This window comes from Oryctolagus cuniculus, chromosome 2, assembly GCF_051225735.1.
Source record: "Oryctolagus cuniculus isolate XC-2025 breed Fujian yellow rabbit chromosome 2, ASM5122573v1, whole genome shotgun sequence".
In the NCBI taxonomy this organism is placed as follows: Eukaryota; Metazoa; Chordata; class Mammalia; order Lagomorpha; family Leporidae; genus Oryctolagus; species Oryctolagus cuniculus.
This window is the reverse complement of record NC_142868.1, coordinates 51,081,441-51,105,679: the sequence shown is the minus strand read 5'-3', so window position 1 is coordinate 51,105,679 and position 24,239 is coordinate 51,081,441. Positions and strand designations below refer to the sequence as shown.

Genomic DNA, 24,239 nt, shown 5'->3' with positions numbered 1-24,239 from the left:
GCTCCTGATTGGAGGAGAGCAGCGTACTCGGCGTGTGGGTAGCAGAGTTGGGATTGGTGGAAGAGGACTATAAAGGAGGAGAGAGACACCATGCACCAGGAACATCTAAGGGGAACATCCGGATAACATCTGAGCGGCCCCCGAGAGAGCCAGCCGGTGGTGTGCCGCTCCCCCGTGGAAGTGGGGAAAGTGGCAGGGGGGCCCGCCCCTCCACGGAGGTGGAGGGACGGCAGCCAACCCGGGAAGAACCAGCAGCAAACCCGGGAAGGGCCGAGCAGACAAAAGAACAGCGCAGGGTCCTGTGTCGTTCCTCCACGAAGAGGGGGAGCGACAAGGTTTGAGTTCCAGATCCCTGCTAATGCAGGCCCTGGGAGACAGCAACTGATAGTTGAAGCAATTGGGTCCTTGCCACCCATGTGGGTGATCTGGATTGGGTTTCTGGTTCCAGGCCCAGCCCAGACTTCCATTAGCATTTGAATAAATGAACCAACAAATAGTACTCGCTCTCTTAAATAAATAAAGATGTTAGCTTGAAGGAAAAAAAAGAAGCTCTTTGTGGTTATGGGACTCTACAATATACTCTAGCAGATTAAAAAGCAGGAACCACAAATAAGTTTTCCCTCAAGCTGACTCAAGTTGAAATGAGAGGGCAGTGGAGAGCTTCACGTCTACTCTCTCCATGACTTTGTATGATTTACACAACATCACGGGCTTTCGCTGATAAAATGACTACTTCTAACTCGTGAGTATGCCATTAAAGACCCTTTTTCTTTTCATAAAGGCAAGAGATGGGGGTGAGGGGTGTGGGAAGAGAGGAAAGGAGGAGAAGAAAGCCACTAGGTGGCGACATTTCTCTATGTGTAGCTGAGCAGCACAGTCCCTTGCTGCAGGATCGGACCTGGCCGCCCAGACCTGCCACTCAGACCCTTGGCCAGACCCTGAGGGTAAGCTATTCAGAAAGCATGACTGAGGCTGTGGTTCAGACTTCAGGACCAAGAAAAATGACCTAGGACTAAAACCCTGGTGGGAAGAGTATGAATGTAACAACTGCCTGTATTTCTAGTTGGTCATTTATAGCTCAGAGAGCTTTCTTCACATATACGAGCTTACTGAAAACTCACAAACCCGTGAGACATGGGGAATGGGAATTCTTCCTCATGTTTATAGGAGAGGAGTCTGAGGTCCAGAGGACAATACTGGTTTATAAGGCCACAGCTGATATAACAGCGCAGGGCTCAAAGGGGTCTACTCAAGGCCCTGCACACACTGTCTGAACACTAAGAAGCTTCTTTCACTGAAATAATGCAGTTTGTGAGGCTGTGGGGACACAGAAATGAAGATGACATATGGTCCCCATCCTTAGATAGCCTGGGAGTATTGCAGAGGGCCAGGTGACAGGCACACACACAGGTGCTTCTAGTAACAAGTACTATGAAAAGCTGCTGTGGGGGCAGAGGGAAGGGTGTGGACTCCTCCCGCAAGACTTTCTGTTGGGGGTTGACTTGTGTCCCCGAGAAGATAAGCAGAAGTACTAACCCTGGTGCCTCTGAACATGACCTTGTTTGGAGAGTCTTTGCAAACGTAATCAAGTTGAGGTCACCAGGGTGGGTCCCAATCCAACCTGGCAGTGGGCCTATGAGAAGAGGAAAATGCCAAGTGAGAGCAGAGGCAGAGTTTACTAGTGCAGCCTTACCCAAGGGGCACCAAGGAGCGAGGGCCACCAACAAAAACCAGGGAGAAGCAAGGGAGATGCTGCAGTCTCCAAGTGTGGCCCTAAGGAAAACCTGATGATAGCCAGCGAGCCTCTAGGTCTGAGAGAATAAGTGTGTGTTATTTTCAGGCACTCAGTTGGTGGTACATTGTCCTTATCAGGAAAATAATGTATTTCCCATGGGCAAGTAACGCTTGCACTAAACACTAAAAGGCCAGGTAGCTTCCTGTGCAGACCAAACAGGAAGAAGATTGTAGGCAGAAGCAACAGCATGAATAAAAAGGCCCTGCTGCATGAAGGACTGCGTGCATGCAGGAACCCTCAGTGGCTGGACAGAATGAGCACTGAACGAAGGTGAGTGGCATGTGGCTGGGGAGGCGACCACATCACGAGCACTGGTATGTTTGGGTTTGTCCCGTAGCATCAGGAAGGACTTTAGCCAGAAGCCTCCGAGAAGGTTCCCCCTGCTGGCACATTAGAGGGAGCTGAAATGGACAGTATGAGAGCTCAGTCAGCAGGCTCTTTGCACTCCTGTAAAACTGTACAAGAAAAAGAAAAGGAGAGTTAGGTGGTAGATCCAGCGCTCGGAAGATGACTGATTATGTGGAGAGTGAAGGGGGATAACAGACATATTTCAGAATGGCTTCCAGGTTTCTGATTTGGTACCAAGTGATGTAAAGAGAAAGTGCACGAGAAGCAGAGTTCCTCCTCGGCCATGATGATCAGAATCCACTGGAACATTTAAGCAATATCTGACAGGAGGAGAAATAAGGGTCTGGCACTCTGACGAGGGGGCTGGAAGGAAATGGAAGGCAGAGGGTGGTATCGTGGCAGGAGGATGTCCTTTCCTAACACTGGACCCAGCATCATGGAGGTTCAAAAGCAGGAGCTGGCAAAACACTGACATGAGTGCACCCATAGAGGTGTATGTTTTCTCCGACTCATTTCCCACTACAAAGGTAGTGAAGTGAGTTGAAGACTGAAGTCATATGGCCAACTAAGCTATATTTACAACCTGGCCTTCCAGGAAAAAAATGGCAACTTTGGCTTAACACAGTGATTTTCAGACATTAATGTGCATTATGAGAGACCTAGAGAATTTATATAATGGAATCCAATTCAGGAAACCTGAGATAGCCCTGAGATTGAGCACTTCCATCAAGCTTTGGTGATGTTGATGCTGCTGGTCCAAGTGTCACACTTTGAGACAAAGGAACCTACAGTAGTGCTTTCCAGTAGAAACATACTGAGAGTCACACAGGCAATTTTCAATTGCTTTGTGTCCATATTAAAAAGGTAAAGTAGGGGCCAGCATTGCAGCACAGAGGTTAAATCACTGCCTACAATACTAGCATCCCATATGATCACAGATTTGAGGCCCAGTTACTCCACTGCTAATTCAGATCCCTGCAAATGTGCCTGGGAAAGCAGCAGAATGTCCAAGTGCTTGGGTCCCTGCAGCCCTAGTGGGAGACTTTGATGGAACTCCAGGCTCCTGGATTTTGCCTGGCCCACTCATGGCTATTATGGCAATTTGGGGAGTGAACCAGTGGATGGAAGATCTCTTTCTATCTCTCCCTTTCTGTCTCTGTAGCTCTTTCAAATAAATAATTTTTTAAAAGATTTATTTATTATTTAAAAGGCAGAGTTACACAGAGAGAGAAGGAGAGGCAGAGAGAGAGGTCTTCCATCTGTTGGTTCACTCCCCAAATGGCCATAACGGCCAGAGCTGGGCCGATCTGAAGCCAGGAGCCAGGAGCTTCTTCTGGGTCTCCCATGTGGGTGAAGGGGCCCAAAGACTTGGGCCTGCTTTCCCATGCCACAGCAGAGAGCTGGATTGGAAGAGGAGCAACCAGGACTTGAATCGGTGCCCATGTAGGATGCTGGCACTACAGGCGCCAGGCCCCAAATAATTTTTAAAAAACAGTCTTAAAGGCAAATTCAAACAGGTGATTTCTAACACACTAGTCCCCTTTATAGTTGGAAGTGTTTCAAGATATCCAGTGGATGCCTGAAACCACCAATAGTACCGAGCGCATCACATTTAGGCTTTCCTTATAGATACATGTGATACAGTTTATAAATTAAGCACAGTAAGACAATAAAAAATTATAACACACAATAATAAAATGTCTCTCTCCAAGTATCTAATTGTCTTATACTCACCCTTCCTCTTGTTGTGATGATGTGTGATGACACAATGCCCATGTGATGAGATGAAGTGAATGACAAAGGCACTGTGATCAGCATTAGGCTACTGCATAAGGGTTACTTGGACACAGCATGGGTAACTGTCAAACTGTCCGAGTGACTGATAGCAGGAGGTGCACACAGTGAGGAGGCCCTGGACAATGGGATGATTCACATCCTGGGTGGGATGGACTGGAATTTCATATACTATTCAAAACAACATGCAACTTAAATCTTATAAATTATTTCTGGAATTTTCTATTTAAAATGTAAAACTGTCATGGGCTGTGGGTAGCTGAAACCATGAAAAGTAAAACTGCAGACAAGGGGGCTTTGGTAACATTTTATGTAACTCACTAGACCCAAAGTATTCTCAGGTCTCATGTAATCAATATTAACAAATTGCAATAGTACCTGTGTTTTTCAGAGCAAGGTTTTGCAATCTAGCATTTTACTCTTAGAGCACATCTCAGACCCAATACAGTGGCTACGATAGAAAACAGCACAGCTTTGCAGAACAGACAGCAGTCAGGCTGCCCAACTGCGAACCTCGGCCCCAACACTTTAGGCAGTGTGGCATTGAACAAGGTACAAGACCTCTTGATATGTTTCTCTCCCTGTAAAATGGGGATCATGAAACCCTGCCTCATAGCGTTGTCTTGAGGACGATGTGAGCTAACAAAGTGCTCACAACAGTGCCCAACATATAGTAGACTATCTTTATGCTGCTGTGCTGATTCTGCACAGGAGACTCCTTCTACCCCTTCAATAAAGCCAGATGTTTGGGCCATGTGGCCTACCTCTACCCCCCGGAGCAGAGGGTAGCATTAAGTATGCTCCTCGGTTTTTGGCCTGTAGTCATTACCCCTCCCCACAAGGATCCTGCCTTGATCATCCATGCCACAAACATTTCTTGAACATTTACTGTGTATCAGAACCTGTGCATGACCTTGGGTATACACCAGAAAAACAGACCCATGAACACCTTGCTCAGTGGACCACATTTGAGTAGAGAGCACCTCACAAGGAACTTGATGAATGTAGAGCATGCTGGAAGGCAGTGGGCATGATGGGGAAGGGGAGAAATGAAGTAGGTTAAGGGGGCTCAAAGGTGCTGAGGACAGGAGAGATGTTGGGTTTAAGCAGGTGGCCAGGTAAGCATCCAAGAAGGCAAGTCCTTGAGGATCCGACAGACAAGTGGCACTGTAGCAGAATGAAATCAGGGAGACAGTAGGACAGATGGTCAGGCAGGTGTCGGACCTTAGAGGTCACTATAAACAGTCAGCCCTTCCTTTGAGGGAAATACAGAGCCAATCAGGTTTTTAACCAATAAACTTCATGATCTGAACTGGGTGTACAAGCCTGCCATATTGAAAACAGACCAAGAGAGGTTAGGGTAAACAACCATGTCCACTGGCCCTGAACAGAGGGGTTCACTGGGATGTGAGGCTTTCTGTACTAAGATTAAGAAAGACCTTGGGGCTGGTAACTAAAACAAGGAGACCAGTTTGATCATCAAAATGCGCACATCCTCATAGTCACACTGTGTTTTGTGCCTTATCTTTACATAAATGCATTTAGCTATAAATCCCTTCTTGCTTTAATATTCAATGCTGTATTTAAGAGCTTTATCTTTTGCTGTAGTTACCTCTAGCTGCTTGTAAGAGCTACACAGTATTTCAGCGTATACATCTACCACCTTTTAGTCCTCTAAGATCTGCTTGTCTCCAACAACAGTAACTCAAAAATACTGCCAAGAACATCCATGTGCGTGTCTGTTTATGGGCCCAGGTAGAAGCTTCTCTAGGAAACACATAAGCACGGCTCTCTGGATCACTGGGGACAAGCCCGGCTAACTTTAAAGTACTACCAGTTTGTCAGAGTGCCTATAGCAGTTTAAACGACCACCACCACCACTTTTAAGTCTGGCAGTTCAGAGAGGCACAAGGCCAAGGCCCTTTTTGTGATTCACCTATTAATATCCATGGCCAGCGGCTGGAGTTGTGGTGTGTCAGATTAAGCCTTCACTCTATGCAGGCATTCCATATCAGAGTACAGTTCTGAGTCCCATCTGTTCTGCTTCTGCTCCAGCTTCCAGCTAAAGTGCCTGGGAAAGCAGTGGAAGACAGCCCAAGTAGTCACTGAAAATACCTTCTCACTCTGCCACCTATTAGCTTTGACTACATGTCTTGAACAGAAACACTTACTATAGATAGTCAAATCCATCCTCTCCCTCAGCATGTGGTTCTTCTGGAGGATTTAAGAAGTGACTTTTCAAAAAAGATTTATTTATTTTTATTTTATTTATTTGAAAGAGTTACACACACACACACACACACACACGCACAGAGAGAGAGAGAGAGAGAGAGAGAGAGAGAGAGAGATTGAGAGAGATCTTCCACATCTGCTGGTTCACTCCCCAGATGGCTGCAATGGCCAGAGCTGGGCTGATCTGAAGCCAGGAGCCAGGAGCTTCTTCCAGGTCTCCCATGCGGGTTCAGGGGCCCAAGGACTTGTGCCATCTTCCACTGTTTTCCCAGGCCATAGTAGAGAGCTGGATCAGAAGAGGAGCAGCTGGGACTAGAACCAGCGCCCATATGGGATGCCGGCGCTTCAGGCCATGGCTTTACTCGCTGCGCCACAGTGCCGGCCCCCAAAAAAGATTTATTTCCTTCCTTCCTTAATTTGAAAGGCAGAGTGATAGAAAGAGGGAGATACAGAGAAAAATCATCCACCTGCTGGGTGACTCTCCAATGGTTGCAACAGCCAGGGTGGGGTCAGGAGCCAGGAACACCATCAAGGTCTTCCACATGGATGGCAGAAACCAAGGTACTTGGACCATCATTCTCTGCTTCCATCATGCATTGCAGGAAACTGGATCAGAAGTGCAGTAGCTGGGACTTAAGCCAACTTTGCAGCTTAACCCACTGTGCCACAATGTCCACTCTAATGATTTTTAAAGACAATTTAGGATGAAAAAAAAATCTGAAGCTATGCATAGGTAAGACAAATACACAGGAATTATTTTAAGCTGGGTTTTCTAACAAATCAATATAATTTTTCTTATTTCTTTTTTTCAGCTTTTCATTTTCAGCTTTAAAATGAAACAAACCCTGTGGTAGGAGGAAAGAAGTGAGGAGACAGCTGAGAGTGTGATGCCTGGGATTCCATTTTACCTTTACATCATACTTTGTGTGGTTTAGAAATCATACAAAACTAAAATACAGGGGAAAAGATAATAGAAGATTGAAGAAAAATGCTTCACCAATTCCAGAAATATAACAAGGTGGCCTGACAAAGAAAGCAGACTTTGACTGGATAATATTTAAGAAACAGCATATACAGCAAGGTGTTTCTCCATCAAGTTAGTTACTTAGAAATACAGACAGTAAACACAGGACCTGTTGCAATGTTGTTCAAGGAAGTGTAGGATAGAACAGGTACACTGATAGACACAAGGCCACAGAAAGTTGGAGAAAAGTTAAAAATGCAATTTGAACAGTATGAAGATGTCTTCATCCATTTTCCATTGCTGTAACAGAATGCCACAAACTACGTAATTCACAATATTAGTTTACTTGGCTCATTATTCTGAAGAGCTGAATCTGGCCAAGGCTTTCTTGCTGCATCGGTGGGAATGAGACAAGGGCATGTGAGGAAAGGAAGGAGGCTGAACCCACTTTTAAAACAATCTGCTCGGCCGGCGCCGTGGCTCACTAGGCTCATCCTCCGCCTTGCGGTGCTGGCACACCGGGTTCTAGTCCCGGTCGGGGCGCCGGATTCTGTCCCAGTTGCCCCTCTTCCAGGCCAGCTCTCTGCTGTGGCCAGGGAGTGCAGTGGAGGGTGGCCCAAGTACTTGGGCCCTGCACCCCATGGGAGACCAGGAGAAGTACCTGGCTCCTGCCATCGGATCAGCGCGGTGCGCCGGCCGCAGTGCGCCAGCCGCGGCAGCCATTGGAGGGTGAACCAACGGCAAAGGAAGACCTTTCTCTCACTGTCCACTCTGCCTGTCAAAAAAATAAAACAAACAAAAACAATCTGCTCTTGCTGTAATGAACTCACCCAGTAATAACAATCCATTCATGAGGGCCTGTCCTCACGGCATAATTGCACCCTAAAGGTTCTATCTCACAACACTTTTGCATTAGAGACTAAGCTCCTAACACATAAGAGTTGGGACAAACACTCAACTCATACCAGGAAAAGGACTAGGAACTTCCACAAAGTTCTCTCGTGATGTCAAGACTGGGGGAATAAAGAGACTTTATAAGGCTGAGTAGAGCCTGTTAAACATTTAAGTGTCTCAGTGTTTTTGATTTCTAAAATCTGGGTGATAACAAGCAGAGAAGATCAAATTGTATCAGGACAGTGTTCTGAACCTGCTTCCTACAGTTTAAGTCAGGTTGATATGGCGTAACTAGGTAGCTAGTGTAGGTCTGAGTGAGCTGTAAGTTACTGCAAGTGACAATGCAATGTTATCCCTTTACCAGTCAATCAAAATGCCCTCTTTACCAGGATGCACCAGTTTCATCGAGGACCTAGAAAGGGGTGATATTATGAGAATATAAAATTTAAGCTACAAGTAGAATTTATGGTGATGTCATAAACTTCACAGGTGGCTTCATGTGTGTAAACGTACCACCCACTACCTCATAAACCTCATAAAAGAAGCCAGCAACAAGACAGAGCGCTCTTTCACCATGGACTACAGTTGGTATTACTCAGGTCCTGTCTCTCTTGTCCCCCTCCCTTCTTCCCCCTTCCACAATCCTCTAGCCCCACTCACAAGGGGTATCTCTCCATGTGAAGCAACTCACACTCCCGCATGAATGTGTTCATCTTCTGACCTTCTGAATAATCTTTGTGCACCTTACACATGTCTCAACTCAGAAAGCTTATCTTTGTGTGAGACAAGGACCTAGAAGAATAGAATACACCCATGCCCACAACAATGTGAAACCACAGGCAAGTAGAGGATGATTCATCTTTTCAAAATTTCCCACTTCAAACTGATTAACTTGAAGTTTTGTGCAAACGAGTTAAAGGTGGTATTCAGGCTGCCGTTACAGACCTAAGAGAACAGCCATCGCCAGCACCAGTACTTTTCAGAAGTGACACAAACCATGTCACTCTCACACTGAGAATTCTGATGACCTGGCCACAAACTATCTTTTCCCTTCTGTCAAATGTGGGCCACTGTGACCCGATTCCAACAAAACAACAGGAGATGCCTTAGACACTTACTTGATAATTGGTGGAGCAGGAGGGGGAGAAGCCTCTCCTTCCCCTCCATTTGGGTGGGTCACGTATTTAAACAAGAAGCCTGTCTTCTGCGCTTATCACCGCATTCCCTGAGGAGCTTTCAGCATTCTTCTCAGGGCAGAAATCTTTCTTAAGGCCTAGTTTTCTAGTCTTACATGCAACAGACTCAGACTGTTGACAGAAACATTCAAGTGGCCATGAAGTCTGGAGCCTAGATTTAATTCACCTGACAAACAGGATCAAGGGCAAAGGGTAAAGATCAAAGGCCAAAGTGCTCCCTTGTGTCCCGTGTAGCAGGTCTCAGTCAACCTTAAGGGATGTATTAATAGGAAGAGGCAATATTGCAGTGGGGGGAATGAACTTTGTTTAAAACTAATGGAAACACATCAACAGATAAACTCTTCTTTTGGTAAGAGGAGGCATGGAAGCCAGAGGCCATTAGGCTCCCAGATGAGGTTGCACTGGTCAGACTTTTAGGGATATTGCATTTCATCCCCATCCTAATGCTCTAGGCAAACTGCCAAATTGTGTTTTAGGATTAGCAAGGCACTCTGTGTCTTTTGATGACCTTCTGAAGAAAGACCGACTGACTCAAAGGTAGCATGTACTTCTCTGCTGTCTGACCAGTGTGAGCACAACTCCCTCTGTGCAAATCATTAGCATTTCAGGATTTCAGGAAAAAGAAAAAAAAAAGGAAAAAAAGATTCACACAGTGTATTTCATATTCATGCAGCAAATGCAAGATTAAAAACTAAAAACTTCAGGGGGCTGGCACTTTGGCACAACAGGTTAATGCCCTGGCCTGAAGGGCCAGCATCCCATATGGGTGCTGGTTTGAGTCCTGGCTGCTCCACTTCCAATCCAGCTCTCTGCTATGGCTTGGGAAAGCAGTAGAAGATGGCCAAGTCCTTGGACCCCTGCAACCACATGGGAGACCTGGAAGAAGCTCCTGGCTCCTGGCTTCGGATCAGCGCAGCTCCGGATGTTGTGGCCATTTGGGGAGTGAACCGGTGGATGGAAGACCTCTCTCTCTCTCTCTCTGCCTCTCCTCTCTCTGTGTACTCTTTCAAATAAATAAATAAAGCTTTAAAAAATAAAATAAAAACTTCAGATCTGTAATCATGGTTAGCCATTAGAAATAAGACACTGCTCCTCAATCAAGTGGAATAAAAATTTGGACATATCCATTGGTCTTCTAGATTTTAATGTATTTGCCTCCTGCACAAAGGCATATTTAGTCTACTGCCTCAAAAGTCATTTGCGTTAAGTTCTGTTTTAGTATTATCCAATTCTTCAGCAGTCAACGGCTTGAACACGCCACTTTTCTGCTAACTTCACTCTGTATTTCCTTTGGTTTTGCCTTTCTTCACTCCTTTTAAAACATTTGCCTTAGGCCTTTATTTTTGTGGTTCTTACCAGCTGATCCCCTTCCCCTTCCGTCTGTCACTATAATCTATTTTCATGTATGATTCTGGACCACTTTCCTCTTCTAGTTATAGGAAAATCACTTCAAATTGAGGGCTAGCTTCTAACCTGATCTGCTCTCTGAGTTGTAACATTAATAAACAAATTTGTAGTTCTCTAGAAATCAACCAAAGGCTTTTTAGCTTACATCTATTTGCAAAGTAATGTCATATAAAGTCAACATATGCTGTAATATCTCTAAGAGCAAATATTTCTTCTTGTGTATACATACATTTACTAAGTACTTCAGAATGACCTTGCACACATTTGGCGAATGGCTTCATGTCTCACAGGGGTAAGTGTTTCTCCAGGTGAGACATCTGGTTTCTGCACTGCAGGGAGCAGACTCCTCCCTCCTCGAACCGCTCAGTTGTGCTTCACTGTGTGCACATCCAACACAGCAAATGCTACTGATGTACTCAGACCATTTAAGTTCTAAGAAGCAGCCACAGACCATCAGAGAGCAATCTCCATCACCAGAAAGCAACCTCACACAGAGTCGACAGGCTGCTGGATGAACGTTCATTTTATTCACAACGGCCACCCATGTGGAAGTGTGACAACATGAGGATGCCAAATACAGAAAGTGACGTGACACCATAACCATCTCCCAAGAGAACTGTTCTTACTTTGAATGGAAAACATCACTTCAACAAAAAACATTTAAAGATGCTCCCTATTGTAATTTCTAACTATAAAATATAATTTTAGCAACAGAATAATCCTCCTTGATTGGTCACACCATTCACTATGAAAAAAGAAACTCAATTTATCTTGAAAAAAACAAAACACTGAAATAAATAACCAAATAATTTAATTAAAGGTAGTTTGCTGCATTGCACATTACCTCCCAGAATTCTAAAGCTAGCTTTTTTTAAAGCTTGGGAAACGCATTTGTTTTTTTTAGTTCCTCGCTAAGTGAGACATGCTTCTCCTGAGGAAAACTATTCTATGGAGTTTAAATATCTGTTCATGGAGAGTCAGTTACTTTTGAGTGCACAGGTGTTGGTAATGGGGTGGAAGAGCTATCTGTGTATGCTGTGGCAGGACCAGGCAGGGCACCCATGTCACTGGCCTCAAGCCACTGGCAGTGTCCTGATCACTTTTCCCCAGCCCAGGAAGTACCACCTAGAGTCTGCAGTTTTGGGTGGAAATGTGCACTAATCACTGGTACAAACCCCTGTGTTTATCTCTAACAATGAAGTCCTTAAATGTATTACAAAGTCCTTGGGGGCATCCTTGGAGATTTAAAAAAGCAGCAGCATAGGATATGGCTAGGGGAACATAATAAGCATTTGCTATGGGAGTTATTTCTAGGAAGATTTAATACAATGTTTTTCTTTGACAAAGTTGTTGTCAAGTTCCCAGTCCAATTTCTTTTTCCTTCCTATTACAAGTAATCAAGTTCACTGCCTTCCTAGCCTTCCCTTAATAAATACGAACCCTTCTCCTGAATCAAGTTACTGCCTTGCTACCACCTACCCCATCCATCCCTGTACCATTTAGAGACAGCACCTAGCTGCTTTCTTGTCTGTATACAGGGCTGTGAGAAGACAGGTGGGGGCTTCTCTGGAACATGATTTGCTGCAATTGTGGACATCTCAACACAACACAAAGAGCTCCCTGGATCAGCGCTTTAAAAAATGTTTTTAATTGTGAAGACAGGGTTCCTGGTTTGTTAGAAAACTGATCTCAAAAACTAATCTAGAAAGCAAGTATAAGGAGTAAAATTCTGGTGCATCAACAAATATTCACATTTTAGACTGAAGGCTGGTTACTTCTCTTGCCAACGTCGGTGTGGACACAAACATTCCTGAATTAAGAGGATGCTGCTGTCTCTATCCTTTCTGGAATCAGATGGACCTCACAGGGGCCAACAAATTGCGTCTGTAAAGGGCCTTTCAGTAAATATTTTAGGATTTACAGGCCATATACAGTATCTGTTGCACACTGTTCAACTTTTTTTTAACAACCTTTCAAAATTGAAAAGCCATCCTAACTGGAGGTCTTCCAGATTTGCCCCTTGGGTTTGCAAAACCCTGCTACAAGGAGTCCATTGTCAGCGACACAGGGACATTTGCCAGGTATCAAGTAGTTTGCGTTTGGGCCTCAGAATCTGACCTCAAGGATATTTTTTGGACAGTGAGGTAGGTCTTTGCAGAGGGAGAATTAGGGCAGGCCAAAAGCAGAGTTCCTCTGCGTTTTGGCCCTGCTCTGTCCATGCAGCCATATAGAGTTGAACCACACTGGCATCCTGTACTTAAAAAGTGGTTATTTAAGGATTGGGCATTGACCTAGCAGTTAAGATGCTAAATAAAGACACCCCTGTCCCATGGTGGAGTGTCTGGGCTTCAGTCCTAGCTCCAGCTCCTGATCGTGCAGACCCTGGGAGATGGCAGTGACAGTCAAGTAATTGGGTCCCACTTACATGGGAGAACTGAACTGAGTTCCCAGCTGCCAGCTTTGGCTTCAGTCCCAGCCCAGATGTTACAGGCATTTAGGCAGTGAACCAGCAGATGGGAGTTTTCATTTTCTCCTATTTCTCTCTCTCTCTCTCTCTCTCTCTCTCTCTCTCTCTCTGCTTCTCAAATAAATAAAAACAGAAAGTGGCTGTTTTAAGGGAAGAAACCTTAATTGAGGCCCATTTAAATATATGCCTATGCTGGCTTATCCTTGCCTTGATTTTAAGAGCAAAACCACATCTCAGATATTTACAAATTTCTATTCAATAGGTTAGGGCCTTCCTGCTCCAAATGGTTGGTGATAAAAAAAGCTGAAGTATAAACGTTGTTTCTCTTTACCACCAATACCATCCACAGGGCAAACACCCTCTGAGAATTCAAGGAGCTGCACACCAGCTCACACTACTCTAGGTATCAATGCCACAGCTCACTTGTGGCTGGAGCCCAGCACGTCAGGAACTGGCTCCCTCAACTTCACAGGGACCTTTCTTTCCATCCTCTCAGGAACAAGACTGGGCCACAAAGCTCCTCCAACTCTGAATACTTGAGAGGCAAACATTCTACACGTAAGTTTTTCCTTGCAAGAATATTCATTTGGAAGAGAAAAAGGCAATTTGCATTTCTTTCATAAATTTGTAATCGTTTCCATCATCTCTATACAGCAAACATGTTATTAAGTAACTCAACAATACAAACTCAAACTTTCCCCCCCAAAGTTAAACAGGGCTTCAAAATCTAAATTCTTTCTCTAATCAATGATTTTCACATGAGTTTAACTGTTGTTCTGGGGTTAGAAAGTAGTATATACACACGTACACACTCCAATAAAAAGAACCTGGCCTGAAAATCTGTGAGAAGTCCCAACATTTCTAACCCAAAGATAGGTGAAAAAGAGGCAGACTCACACATGGCAATCTAGCTGTCCTTTTCATGTCTTTGCTTGATATACCAACTTGGTTTCTTAAAAATATGAGTTTATTTCTTGGATTAAATTCAGACTCTTGTTTTAGTCTCGATTTGCACTAACCGTGCAATTATAGCCTCAACTATAATAATAAGAACTTGTCAAGCTGTGCAGGGGGTCTCCCAAATAAAAATCTAAGGACAACTTAATTGAGAGGGACAAATACCAACTTACAGCTGGAGAAAATTGGAGCACAATTAAACAAGCAAACACACATAACTAAGGAACTCGGAAGTATTCGGGACCAGGCTCCAAGTCTAGTTTTAATAAAATTAACACCTGTGAAATTCTTTCAAAAGTAAAGTGTTCTAAGGCCGCTAAAAGATAATATAAAGGAAGTAATTAATTACCTGTATCAGGAAACAATAAAGTGAATGGGGATTTTTCTAAATAAATTAAAATGAAAGGCCAATTCTGTTGTGTTTCTGAAGGAGTACTGCATTTCCTCAGTGTCATTGGTGCTTTTCACACACATCCACGAAGCTCTAGCCAGTATTTCACGCTGTTCACGCTCCTAACTATCAATTTTAAAAGCTACCTTCTGGTGCCTGTATTTCTCTGTTCTGGATATAAATGGTTATGAATTTTTAACCTCTAAAACATACTGTAGCAGACCTGAACAATTACTTTCTTTAGGTTAGACCTTTTAGGATAGAGGGAAAAAAAGAGGATTGAAATTTCAGTTATAAGTGGTATTTTTGGTTCTATAAAAGTATCTCTCCAGTTCTGCCTCCACTGGTAGAATTTTTTCTATTTCTCTTCACAATGAAAGTGCATTAGTTTAAAATTTAACAAGTCTTAAAGAAAACCCCAAAATCTTCATAATTTTTGGCAGGTATCAATACTATGCAGCAAAATTCAAGTGAATTTCCCTTTCCCTACTCCTCAGTTTAAAGCTGTATTCAAAATGGCTAAATGCAATACTTCACGATGGCAGGTTTACAAACAATGAATTTTGTTTTTGTTTTTAGGAGCAAAAAAAGGAAAAGAAAAATAAAACCATATGAGAATACAGAGTAGAAACCCTGAGGTAAAAATGGCTTTTCCTTGAGAAAGTCTTCCTGGAACTGTCTAACTCCAATTCATAACGTGCCAGCAAGCTTCTGAGATGGAAGGCCTTCCTCCATCCACAGGGCGGCGGCAGCGGAGCCACTGCGTGGTGTGCGCCGGTGGATGCGCCGCAACCGCAGCAAGTAGAGGAGGATGGAGAGCAGGACCACCAGGAAGCAGCCGGAGAACAGGTAGTGGTTGTAGACAAAGGAGACGCCCCGCCAGTGGGCATGACCAGCCCGGAAGGCCTCCTGCTGGATGTCTCTGACCAAGGGGAGACAAAACAACAGAAAACATACAGGATGAAGTAAGAGAACGTGTGGCTGGAAACAGTACACAAGTGATGAGGGGAGAAGACCTGCAGGACTCTGGCTCTGCAGGTATGGGCTGAGACTCTGCTCCCTGCCTTCTGAAATGACCCACTGTTGACTGACATGTCAAAGTGTATTCATGAGTCCCTAGCAGTTGTCATCAACTGCTAAAATAATTAAATAATTAAAATAAGTAAAATTACTTATTAAAATAAGTAAAATAATTCAGAAATTTAGAAGAACTGTGAGGGTTTCAGTAATCAATAAATGTGCAATCAAAACACATTTGGGATCAGCAATGCCCAAATAGTTGTTTACAAAGTTAGCTAAACGTATTACTGGGAAGTGCTCCATAGCAGGAGAAAAAGAACTACTCTCTCACTTATTATTTAACCAGGGTTCTTAACATGGAGTCTCAAACAAGGACAAATGTTCATCTTTATTTTACCATTCTGTAGTATTTCTTTTGATCATGATGGCAGATGCCAAACTACTGCAGTATTAGCAGAAACTGTGACTCTGCTACAAGTGAAATATCACAGATTTTTTCTATTGCCTTACAGTGTCACTGGTTCATCACTACACTGTAATCACAGGTATTACTAGTACTGCAGCCAGATCTTTTAAGAACATGTATTACTGAATCATAAATTTATTTTCTGTGATATTTTGCTAAATGTATCTTCCATGTGAAAATCACCTCTGTAATATGATAATATTTATATTATATATTTTAAAGCAATACTTTGAGAAGGACCCAAGTCCATAAAGGTCAAGAACCCCTGAATGCACCCTTTTGCAGAAGTTAGGGGACAACTGAGAATAATGGGATATGTTGAGTGGGAAAGGAGTAAGCCTTTGTGGCCTGGGGGTAGACCCAAGTTAACTTCACTGACTCGATGACCCTGCCCATGGCCAGCGATAAGAACAGTACAACAAACATCCACAAATCACAGTCACGATGAGGTTCTGAACTGCAGAAAAGTAGCTCTTGGTGATTCTCTTTACTAAATTCATGGCTTACCTCAACGGTAAAAACCGGGTTCTGTACAGGATGGCCCCCAGGGTCCACTGCACCTCCTTGTCATACACCTGCAAGGCGGTCTTCAAGCTTTTATAGTTGACAGGAAATGAGAAGCCTCTGTGGAATACCTCAAACATCCAGGCCGATTTGAAGCACTGATACCTACAATCCCCAAGCACACAGTCAGACTGCCTCCCTGTCACACAGACCACAGGGCAGCAGCTTCACCAGGCTGCCTCCTTTGAGCAGGCAAAGAACTCTACGCCTTTCAAGTTGATTCATCTGGTCCGTATCCCTTTGTCCCAGAACATGACACAACTCACTTGCCAAAATCAATGAGCTCCTGAGAACTTCATCTCAGTATGATTTAATCTGTTACCATGACCAATTTCCCTGCTTCAGGCATTTGATCATTTACTCACTGAGTAAATAAGGAGCAAGTTACAATCTTGCTGGACTCCAGTGTAATGTAAAAGGAGAAGGAAGGAAGGCTTTTCAGCTCTGACACTCTGATTCTAAATATTAAAGCTTACTGTATTCACAGCACTGAACTAAGCAATCATACAGTAATAAATAAGACATAGTGCATTTAAGTGACTTATAATGAAAACAGACTTTTAAAGAGCAACAATCAATCATAAAACATAGCAGAACATATAAATTAGAGAAGTGTGATGAGTGTTCTAAAGACTCAGAGAGAAGGAGTCTGCTTGAGTGGACACAGGAAGACTGGGAAGGGACAGCATCTGGCCTGACCTCTGATATCTGGGCAGGCTGAACAACTCTGACTGGGGAGGATAAAAAGGTAGGTTTTTTTTTGTTTTGTTTTGTTTTGTTTTTTTTTGACAGGCAGAGTGGACAGTGAGAGAGAGAGACAGAGAGAAAGGTCCTCCTTTGCCGTTGGTACACCCTCCAATGGCCGCCGCGGCCGGCGCACCGCGCTGATCTGATGGCAGGAGCCAGGTGCTTCCTCCTGGTCTCCCATGGGGTGCAGGGCCCAAGCACTTGGGCCATCCTCCACTGCACTTCCTGGCCACAGCAGAGAGCTGGCCTGGAAGAGGGGCAACCGGGACAGAATCCGGTGCCCCGACCAGGACTAGAACCCAGTGTGCCAGCGCCACAAGGCGGAGGATTAGCCTAGTGAGCCATGGCACCGGTCAAAAGGTAGCTTGAGGCCACTCAGTGGCAAGCCAAGGGGCCAGGACTAAATTAATGGTTTCTTAAAAACAGGCTGGAGTGTAACTGCCTACTACTTACTTAAGCCTGTGGAGGTCAGCATGAGATGCATAGAGTCCTCGGTCAAAGCGCTCCCGCAAGATGGACCACTTTGTCGCACAGTAATCCTGAAAGAAGTTTCATCCAAAATAAGTCATTAGTAAAGGGCATGTTAAAATATTCCTTTGTCTTAGAAATGGTTTATCAAACTTATATTCATAACAAGTATACTCTTCCAATTAGGATAGAGTACATATCAGATATTAAACTGATAAAAACAAATACTACACATGATTTTAGCCAAAAGCCCAAGAAGTGATACCCTTCCAATTAGGAAACACACAAGCTCAACTTATACATGTGTACAATGAATACCACACACACACACACACACACACACAAACTGATCACAAATATGACAACGTTTATTCTTTATCTTAAAACTCTGCCAAAGATACTGTTAACCACAACCGAATCTCTTCAAAACTATTCAGTTTTCCCTCCATGACCACATGTTACAAACTTCTAGAAAAGGGTAGCAGTATTGTGGCTAGTTCAAGCTGTGTACTTAGGTCTGGGGGTAGACTTGCTGCAAGGGACTGGGAATATAATAATTATAAACAGCTTTGCCTTACAGAGAAGTTATTTGTAATATTATTAGCTAGCAGTTGTTGAGCACTGTGCAAGTGCTTCTTCTGAATACAATGCTTAATAGCTCCTCAACATGGCTCCTATCCTAAGTTCTATTTAAAGGATGAAGTTGAGGCTGAGAGACATGGTGAAACTTGCCTGGGTATGCAGTAGAGGAACAAAGGGAGCAGTGCACAGCTCAGGGTAAGGAAGGGAGGTAGGGGGATAGACATATCAGGAAGAAGAAATGCCATGAATGAGGACACACACTGAAAGCAGCACAGTGTGGGGGAAACTAATACTTGCTTGCTTTGACTACAGTATACAGTGCTAGACGGGGCTAACTGAGGTGGGGATGTCATGCTAAGGCAAGTGGTATTTACCCTGTAAGCAAAACATGGGTGGTTTTAAAATAGGAGCAAGGGAGCCGGCGCCGTGGCTCACCGCCTGCGGTGCCAACGTTCCATATGGGAGCCGGGTTCTAGTCCCAGTTGCTCCTCTTCCAGTCCAGCTCTCTGCTGTGGCCTGGGAGGGCAGTGGAGGATGGCCCAAGTGCTTGGGCCCCTGCACCCGCATGGGAGACCAAGAATAAGCACCTGGCTCCTGGCTTCGGATCAGCGCAGTGCTGGCCATGGCGGCCATTTTGGGAGTGAACCAACGGAAGGAAAACCTTTCTGTCTCTCTCTCTCACTGTCTATAACTCTACCTGTCCAAAAAAAAAAAAAATAAAAAAATAAATAGGACCAAGGAGATTATGTGTATATATGTGAGATATATTTCAGACACTACAGGAACAGTGTGGAAGATGAATGACAGAGAGACTGGACACAAGATAACCAATTGGAAGCTTTCTGCACAGTGTAGGTGACACAGACCTGCAGGACAATGACAGTAGGATAAAGGAGTTTGAATATCATTGGCCAAGGGTAGAAGTCTAGGACCACTGCAGAGTAAGGAACACCAACAGGGGAAGCCCTTGAAAGAGCCTGAGGACAGGCTGTCAGAAAGGTAGGCAGACAGGAGTGTCCTGCTAACGTGGAGAACAGAAAGGCTGGCAGAATGCAGCAAAGCACAACAGCATAGAAGACTGTACCTTGGAGGTCACTGCTAACCAGAGTGGCTAATGGTAGGCAGAGGTAGCTTACCAAGGATGTAATACTTCGGTTGTGACCATTTCCCTCCCCCCAAGCTAAGGGAACAGGATTCTCAGCATGCTGCACCGCAACAATCCTTCCTCTATCACGCCCTCTACTTGTGGAGGGAGGACACACCCTGTTAAGGTCCACACATCAGTCAGACATGCAGAAACAGACGGTTTCTTTGAAGGTTACCTTGGCAGCTTTAGTAAATTTAGCAGCATTGTAGTCTCCCCCCATGCGTAACACATCCTCGGTGCAATAGTAGAATTCAGAAAAGCCATAGAATTCACTGTTCAGGAAGTGAATTGGGGGCTGGTAGACCCCATTGAGGGAAGTTTGTGTCTCGTTTGTTTTATTCATGAAAGGCTGGATAGTCTCTCGACATGAATCAAAGTCTCCAGTCCCCCGCAGGTACATGGTCTGCCCATTTTGCTGGATTTCATCTTTAATGTCTAGGGGTAGGCAGGGGTCCAGGTATGGAGTATCAGGAGTCAGACCAGTTTGTTTACCCAGGAGCCTATGGCACAAAGAGAAACACAGAACAGTTTTTTGGTCAAGTCATTGCGAGCCAGTATTTCTTACAATATGCTCTGTGGAACAGGAGTCCTGCAGGGCTGTATTTGTGGGAACACAAAAGGAATCCTGGATACATAAGTTAGGAAAATGTCTCCTCTTAAAGGCTCATACGTTTGTGTGTGGCAGACACAACAGCAGAGCCCAATGAAACCATCTGTTCCATTACCTGACCTTCCAATTTCCTGCACACAACCCAGCAACTGTCTTGTTCTCAACCTCAGTTTTGCCACTAGTGCTTGTGATTGTAACTGTATATAGACCAATGAAACGTAACTGTGAAAAGAAATAACTGGACCTAGGGAAATCAGATTAATGTTTTGGAAAAACATAATGATACGATCCTAGAAAACTACTGTTGAACTAAGTGTGGGCAAACCAAAAAAAAAAAAAAAAAAAAAAATTGGGAAAAACCTAGGATTTAGTACTTAACTGTTTCATAAGTATATTTATGACTCTGCTATTCTTCAAAGAAAGCCAAACTGACATCCTGAATGAGAGTGCAGTGCATGCAGTAGTAATGACAGATGAAGTCTAAGAGACATTGGTTCAAAGCAAAAATTGGGCAAATGAATACAGAAATAAAAACAAAAAGTTTAAGGCTTCAGTCTATTCTCCCTCTTTTTTTTTTTTTTTTAAAGATTTTATTTATTAATTGAGAGGTAGAGTTACAGATAGTGAGTGAGAGAGAGAGAGAGAGAGAGAGAGAGACAGAGTGAAAGGTCTCCCTTCTGCTGGTTCACTCCCCTAATGGCTGCAATGGCCAGAGCTGCGCCGATCCAAAGCCAGGAGCCAGGAGCTTCTTCCTAGTCTCCCATGTGGGTGCAGGGGCCCAAGGACTTGGGCCATCTTCCACTGCTTTCCCAGGCCATAGCAGAGAGCTGAACTACAAGAGGAGCAGCCAGGACTAGAACCAGCACCCACATGGGATGCCTGCTCCGTGGGCGGAGGATTAACCTACCATGCCACAGCACTGGGCCCCTTTAGTCTTTTCTTATCATTCTGTTTGAACTACTGTGTTTTAAATTAACTATTGTTTCCAAGTGCTTCAGACTGTGGAGTTTCCATTTTCCTACAAATTCTGAGAAGTCTTGGAGAAAAGAAATGTTAACTTTTTTAACTTAAAGGCACTAGGCTTACTACTTTCCAGTAAACTTTCAGGTAATTAACATCTGTCATCTTATTTCAAGCAACTGAAAAATCAAAAAAGGCTTATAAAAACTGAAATGTTAACGGTGTCAAAAACTACAAAATCATATGGCCCAATCTGTTGCTGGAATTATTAGGAGTTGTATATTACTGATTTGTCACTTACAGTATGTCAAGTTTTTACTTTCCATTCAACTGATAATTCTGTATTCCTTACATCAGGCGTACTCATAGTGCACTTGGATAAGATAAATTAAAGTTTTGCCTCAAAAATGTTTACTTAATTTTTAAAAATCAATCATTATGAGTGGCAAAGAGATAAACATGCATTTCAAGGTATAATTCATAACACAGGAAATCTGTAATTACTATAAACAATCCAAGACTAATCAAATATATACCCAATGTTACTTTCTAGTTGTCCTACATTCAAAGTAAAAAGTAGCAATAAGTTGTCCATTACCTGTTTTGTTAGTTTATTTTAAAGAGAGAGAGAGAGAGAGAGACAAAGAGACAGTTTGTATTTGCTGGTTCATTCTCTAAATACCCTCATTGGTTGGAGCAAGGCTGGGGCCAAAGCTAGGAGCCAGGCACTCAATCCAGGTCTTTCATGAGGGTGCAGGAACTCAGCTTCGTGAGCCATTACTCCCAGAGTCTGCAGTAACATGCAGCTGGAATCAAGAGCTAGAGTTGGGTACTGAATCCAACTACTTTCATATGGGAAGCAGCTGTCTTAATCACAAGGCCAAGTGCCCACTTAATTATAAAATTTTTTTCAAAAAATAAAATTATTTATTTGAAATTCAGTGTGACAGAGGTGTAGGGGAAGGGAGGGGAGAGCCCTTTCATTCACTGGTTCACTACACATATGGCTACAACAGCTGGGTCTTAGGCCAAAGCCAGGAGCCAGGAACTCCATCCCTGTCTCCCACATGGGTGGCAGAAGCCCAAGCAACTTGAGCCATCATCCGCTACTTTCCCAGGAGCCTTATAAGGGAGCCAGATGGGAAGCAGAGCAGCTGGCTCTGAAACTGGCACTCTGATATGGGATGCTGCAGTTGTAAGTAGCAGCTTAACCCTTGTGCCACAATTTTTTGACATTAAAAACAATAGTAACATTTTGGGTTTCAGAAGAAGGTGTACCATGAAACTGAAAATATGATTCAAATATCACATAAAATAATTCTATTTTCTTTTACTTCAGAGAGACAGAGCAGCAAACAGAAACAGAAACACTAGGATCTGCTGGTTCATCCCCTAATGCCTGCAGCTGTAGCCAGGTCTCCCATGTGGGTGGCCAGAGCAGACCAATGACTTGATCCATCACAACAGCCTCCCAGGGTCTCCAAGTGCAGGAAGCTGGAGTCCAGAGTTAGGAACCAGAGTACAAATCAAACCCAAGTACTTCTATGTAAGACACGGGGAACTTTAACTTCTGGCTAAGCGGCAGCTCCTAAAATATTTCCATTTTAACAATATAAAAAAATTATATCTGAAGGTACTAGATACCAGCTTTTTAAAAATCCACTGGACTCTTGTCTAGACTGTTGAGGAGTAGTTCTCTTCCTTTTTGTATCCCATTCTTTCTTTTTTTGTTTCTTTCTGTTTCTTTTTTCTTTCTGGGACTAAACAGGAGAGGGAGGAGGAACAGGGTGAGGAAGTGGGCGGAAGAGTAGGTACTATGGGAAGAATTATTATGTTCCTAATGTTGTATTTATGAGATACATACAAATAAAAAAATACATGGGACTAGCAATGTCACATTTAACATTGCATTCATTTAACTTTTGGAGTAGACACAGCAAAAGGGTTTTTATTGATTTTCCTATTTACACATACAAATTTCTGGTAAACATGGTATTAAATAGGCCTGATTTGTCTTTGTTAAAGTCTAAGCCTTCACACATGTAAGACTAAACTGACCAAGGAAATGCATTATTGCTTAGCTCTGAAAATTTAGATTTTTCTCTCCTCAAAATCATTTCACCAAAACAAAATAGCAAGTAATTTCTTATATAACCTCAGAATTCTTAATTCATCCAAATGGCTTGTCTGCTCTTATAGGCTAATTTCAAATAAATAATTATGATAAACTAACAAAATAAACTGAACCTGACAGGGTGCAACATTTTATATATTTTCTAAGTTAGGATTCTACATGAACTCTTTTGTGTAAAGTTTCATCGCTAAATGATTAACAATCATGAACTCTGACTTGCATTGCATTTCCTCTTCTTAATAACCTGCTGTGAAATGGCTCTCACCTACTGAACAGCTGCACAGCCTGGTATCTGTGGACACCAGAGTGTCTGCACCTTCTCCCCCATGGCAAGCAAACACCAACTGCAGGCCTCCAGGACACCAGCTGTTTCCTAGGTGCTGAGTCTCCCAAGCACTCCACAATCAGGAATAGCATTACCCGGGGCTCAAAAACATTCCATGGCCTGAGGCTGAAATTTCTAATCCTGTGAGGTGTCTGACAAAGAGAGTATGTATAAGCCTCCTCTGAACCCTGGTGGGACAGAGGGCTGGAGGCAAGACCCTGATGTCCTCTCATTTCTTCTCCCTGCTCAGCTGAGGGAGGAGGGTATAAAAAGCTAACAGTAAAAACATACTTTCTCTGAGTTCTGTTTTGCCTGGTCCCATTTTGTTAATTTTTATCTATTTATTTATTTGAGAGGCAGAGAGAGAGAGAACTCCTATCCACTGATTCACTACCTAAATGCCCTAATAGTTAGGGCTGGGCTGGGCCAAAGCCAGGAGTTGGGAACTCAATACAGGTCTCCCACATGGGTGGCACGAACTCAAGTCCTTGAGTGATCACTGCTGCTTCATAAGGAATTCATTAGTAGTGGAGGGTGCTTTACCTGTTCTTCTGAATTGTGTTGGCAAATATTCTATCTTCGTATCTCTGTCGAGCAGCATTGCCACCGAACCCAAGAAATGTGGCCACATAGACCCGGTACACGTGCTCAGTTTGGTGAACATCACATCCCAAGTTAAATTCAGCTAACAAGTTTTTTGCTACTTCCTCCTGAAGATATAAGGATAATGTACTTTAATACTTTAAGCAACTTTAACCTCCTCTTAAAAAG

At 43.5% G+C, this 24,239-nt stretch overlaps 1 protein-coding gene and 1 pseudogene across 11 annotated transcripts in view; both read right to left on the bottom strand.

Annotated features, from left to right (window-relative positions):
* Positions 1-11,135: 11,135 nt before the first annotated feature.
* Positions 11,136-24,239, bottom strand: part of ENTPD4 (ectonucleoside triphosphate diphosphohydrolase 4) — a 34,802-nt gene continuing 21,698 nt past the window's right edge. For 10 of the 11 annotated variants that reach the window (XM_008249546.5, XM_008249562.5, XM_070069657.2 and 7 more), the window contains 5 exons: positions 24,012-24,178; positions 19,615-19,939; positions 17,696-17,781; positions 16,439-16,600; positions 11,136-15,367 (listed from right to left, as the gene is read on the bottom strand). In XM_008249546.5, the coding sequence (XP_008247768.3) occupies positions 15,136-15,367; positions 16,439-16,600; positions 17,696-17,781; positions 19,615-19,939; positions 24,012-24,178 (972 nt within the window). In that variant the 3' untranslated portion in view covers positions 11,136-15,135. Of the gene's footprint in view, positions 15,368-16,438; positions 16,601-17,695; positions 17,782-19,614; positions 19,940-24,011; positions 24,179-24,239 lie in introns of those variants that run through there. The other variant, XM_089325474.1, reaches the window with a different exon arrangement.
* On the bottom strand, positions 17,849-17,973 carry LOC127490487 (U2 spliceosomal RNA; annotated as a pseudogene).